The sequence below is a fragment of the Pinus tabuliformis genome, chromosome Q, assembly GCF_031772625.1.
Source record: "Pinus tabuliformis cultivar Carrire ecotype Pingquan chromosome Q, CPIR1, whole genome shotgun sequence".
Taxonomy (NCBI): Eukaryota; Viridiplantae; Streptophyta; class Pinopsida; order Pinales; family Pinaceae; genus Pinus; species Pinus tabuliformis.
In genome coordinates, this window is record NC_142296.1 from 276,315,806 (window position 1) to 276,320,216 (window position 4,411).

At 33.2% G+C, this 4,411-nt stretch overlaps 1 protein-coding gene across 1 annotated transcript; it reads right to left on the minus strand.

Moving 5' to 3' along the window:
• Window positions 1-235: 235 nt before the first annotated feature.
• Window positions 236-1,004, minus strand: LOC149219294 (uncharacterized). Its single transcript, XM_089382560.1, has 2 exons — window positions 827-1,004; window positions 236-737 (listed from the first exon to the last, which is right to left on the minus strand). The coding sequence occupies exons 1-2, from the start codon at window positions 889-891 to the stop codon at window positions 314-316; spliced, it is 489 nt and encodes a 162-aa protein (XP_089238686.1). The 5' UTR covers window positions 892-1,004; the 3' UTR covers window positions 236-313.
• Window positions 1,005-4,411: the final 3,407 nt, after the last annotated feature.

The window sequence follows — 4,411 nt, forward strand, 5'->3', positions numbered from 1 at the left end:
ATTTTAAGTTGTTTAATCTGTAAAAATGGAGTGCTTCATATTGTTTAATTTATAAAAAGTGCTTTACGATGTTAAATCCATTTATGTATTTAAAAGTATATTTTAAATAAAAAAACATCACAATCTTACTAAAAATTGTATTACTACATTTCATCTCTAAATTAAACAGAAAACTATCATAAAAAAATTTAAAAATATGGAATCCATTTACATGTTTTTTTGAAAATATTGAATCCATTTACATATTTAAAACAGAACACACATACAATAACCGTCACAACCTGTAACTCTACGTTTGATGCCTGGATGTGACTTATTTCCGTCTTTTGACGGCCCGTTGGGCTCCCCCTCCTTGGGTGGGGCATGTGATGTCGTAGATACGAGAGATGGGCTTATAACGGCGCGGGGCTCCTTCATCCAGGCCGTCCCTCGTATCTCCGGCCGTCAATTGACGCCTATTCACAAGTCCCTCGCTCCTGCCGGCGGCAACCCTAGAAGCCGATTTCCGGGATGCACTCCGGCCATCTCCTCCCGCCGAATCAAACGGAAGCCATGTTTTGGGTTCGTGACGATGACAATGAGTAGAACTGCTGGCGTCTTCATCGTCCTCGCTCCCCACCGACTCCAAACTCTGGCTGCTCAATTGGAGGAGCTGCTGCGCCGCTTCAAGGTCGGTTTCCGTCAAGTTTTCTGCCGTCGATTGACGGTCGCCGCTGTGCCCGTCTCCAGACGGTTCTCTGAAGAAAATACCCGAGTTCAGTGAAATAAAAAAAAAATACCCAACAAAGACATATACACACAAAATATATATCAACTGGAGAGGTACCTGGTGTGATGAATAAACTCGCAAGGAATTACTACCAGCAACTGCCCGTCTTTTCCAATCATCATATTGGTTTACGTTTCCAGACAGAAAAAATACAAATATACAGAAAGGGACGATGGGAATTTGATGGTTTGGTCGGATGCTGTTATGTTTTCGTGTGGGGGATGGAATATCTCGATGAGATATCTGAGAGTTATATATACATATGTATATATATATTTTTTAAGTCGGTGGTGGCGTATGTCTTTGTGTCTCGCTGTATGAAGAAATATCCGGTAGCGTAAGCATACGTGTATTGGGGGAGGTATTACTATACTTATTCGTATATAACTTGCTTAGCGTGCACGCCAAATACCATAGCATTTATGTTTTACAGAATTATAAAGTACAATAGTCATACCTTATAGTACCATACTCATACCCTATCGGCAAGTCTTATTTATTTTTTATCATGTTATTGATCTATAAATGTGTGGGGGCAGTACATGTCTATGGTTATAAATAAGTATATTATTTATTTGGATTTAGTGGTGGGCATATATTTTATGGATGGATAACATGGTAAATAAGATTTACCCATATATCTTGGGGCATGCATGGGATGTAATCCTCCTCTTTAGACACTGGTGAATGGGAACATCAAAGAAAATATGATAAAGTGTTTTCAAATTGCACTTAAATTAAGTAAATTTTTTGAATTTTTTTCTGAAAATGTTTTAGTTTATTTATTAGAAATTGAGTTAGAAAAGGAAATTTTTATTTTTAAGTTGTTTACCTAACATTTCAAAAACCCATTAACATATTCACTAAAATTTATATACATGGTGAGTTAATAATACCAAATAAAAAATTATGATATTAATTAATTTGAAATCAAAATAAATTAATTTAGAATAGTGAGTAAACTTAGCTTTCACAAATATTAATATTAAAAATTTTAGATATGGATTACACTTAAAAAAAATATTATAAATAAAAATAAAACTATAAAATTAAATAATTTAATATACAATAAATTTATTAAAATATATTATGAAAATTATTAAGGAAAAAATAAATAAAACATTAAGAAAAAAGTTATTTCATTGTTATTTCATTGATGACATAGTCTTAAAAAACATTTAATTTAAATTTTACATAACATGTATTTGTGGCTTAAATTATTAATATATATTTGTCAATTTAATGATATTCAAACATTAATATATGGATATGTATTTGCAATTTTAACGTGCATGATATGACGGCTGGGGCAGATGGCTTTCGCACCCCCCAGCCGTGTTCGATTCCTGCGGAGGCGTTCATTGAGGCCCCCTCGCTACGGCGATATTTGTAACGGCTATGCCGTAAAAAATTCTGCTGGCTTCGGCCGTAAAAAATTCTGCTGGCTTCGGCCATATTGATTGTAAAAATCTGCGGGCTTCGGCCATATGATGATTTCTCTCTGGAAAATGTATTTGCAATTTTGAATAAATTTAATAAATTAATAAATATGATTTAATATATATAAATTGCTTTAAAAAATAGTTTAATTGGTCAAATTTTAGTTATTTAAATATTTTTTTTTGGTGAATCTCTTTAGTACAAATATACCATTTAGAAAATATATATATTTTGAATTATTATATTTTAATTATATAATTAAATTTAATATTTAATTAATCTAAATAATTTAAAAATATTATTTTTTTTCCTAATACATAAAATTATTAATTAATATAATACATAAAATTATTAATTAATAAAATAATAAGTCAATGTAAAATAAATTATGAAAATTCAACTTAACATTCAAAACCGTGATATATATTTAATATTTTAACCAAGTTAATTATAGTAACAAACTTATCTTCTCTCAATTAGGGACTATTTCAATTACGAAGAATTATTATTAAAAAGCACCCCTCGGCTATTGATTGTTTCAACCTTATATTTACTTTGAACTCAACTTTACATGCATGGTTATTGATTGCTCATGGTTTCAACTTTATATTTACTTTGAACTCAACTTTACATGCATGGTTTTTAATAGAATAAATATAACTAATAGTATCAAATATCTAACTGACGTAGAATTTATACTTTTAATAAACCATATTAGTGTCTTCCGAGATTCCCAAGGAAAGGAAATCTCTCATTGGTTTTGGCAGGTTCTCTAGCTCTCAATACAAACAATGGTGCATAACTTTTCAGTTCTACTGGTCTTGCCTGGAGAATTGCTCTATTCAGCACATCAATAGGGAAGAAAACAGTATAGCAGACGGTCTCTCAAAAAAGGGACTCTTTTCTTCTTCAGAATTTTGGCATCTCGAAATTGTATCTGATGATTCCCATTATCAGATATCTGATTTTGCCCTTCCAGATTTGTAAACAAAATACATGGCTGTCGTATTCTTTTTTGAGTTTTTGATATCAGAATTTATCAGAATCAAATCATCGAATCCTGAGTCAATTAGCTCTTCAGATATAGGTTTTTTTCTTCATATACTTATGGGATCATATCTCTGTTTCTGCACAATCAGAGAAAGAATGTACTATTCAGCTCTTATATATTTCATATAATACATAATGCTTTTTTTCTTTGAAAAAAAAACTTTTCAGCAGTAGAAGCATGGCTACATTTTGAAGGTTCAAAGTGTTTCCACAGAGTCATTGTTATGGGCGATTTGAGGATTATTCTAAACATCCTCAAGAAATACTTGAATGGTTCCAACCAAGAAAAGTTCTCCTTATGCCCGAGCTTAGTATTTCTCATCTCCAGAATCAACAATCTTCTTTCAAACATCTCAACTATTTTGTGGTTCATGTAAAAGGGATGACAACAAATTCGCATATAGATTGGCCAATCTAGGGTTGTGAGAATTTCTCCATTTATATGTCTTTAAAATTAAAAAGTATTTCTTTCATGGGTGGTTTGGTTTCGCAATATGGATGTAAGTTAAAAAAAATTAAAATTATTTAGATAATTAATAAGAATTTTTTTTTTTTTTTTCTCTTTTAATTCTCTAGTTGATTTTTTTTTTTTTTTGGAAAATTGTGGGACACTGATACCCAATAGTGTCTATTGATTGTCATGAGCATGCTATGACCGGTATGATGTTTTGAGACACGTATATGGTTTTTATATCTTTCGATGTGAGGAAGCCTTGTCAACTGATGGATTGCCCGTGATGGGGGTGTCAGCGGAACTTGGAAGGTGAACGACTGCACGGAAGGGGTGACCGGATTCCCGAGGGACTGTGTAGCAGAGAAGGGAAGGTCATGAATGGATTTGTTTTGGTCATTCGTGTTTCCAAATGGAATTAGCTGCACATTGGGAGTGTGCCCTGGTACAATGAGCCGGTAATTGTTCGTTGAGAGCACAAGTGGTGCGAGATTATAGCGTTGGACATTGGATGCAAATTTGACTTTGTAGTGGATTCTAGACTTCCTGGGAAGGAGGTGGATTCTGGAGAGCACAAGTGGTGCGAGATTATAGCGTTGGACATTGGATGCAGATTTGACTTTGTCGTGGATTATGGACTTCCTGGGAATGAGGTGGATTCTGGGATTACTTTGAGGGTGGAGGTGTGAGCCTCTGGATTC

Bases quoted from the DNA above. Each gene is read 5' to 3' on its own strand.
- LOC149219294 (XM_089382560.1), bottom strand. From the start codon at position 891: ATGATGATTGGAAAAGACGGGCAGTTGCTGGTAGTAATTCCTTGCGAG. The intron at 738-826 runs GTACCTCTCCAG...TATTTTCTTCAG, and splicing joins GAGTTTATTCATCACACCAG to AGAACCGTCTGGAGACGGGC.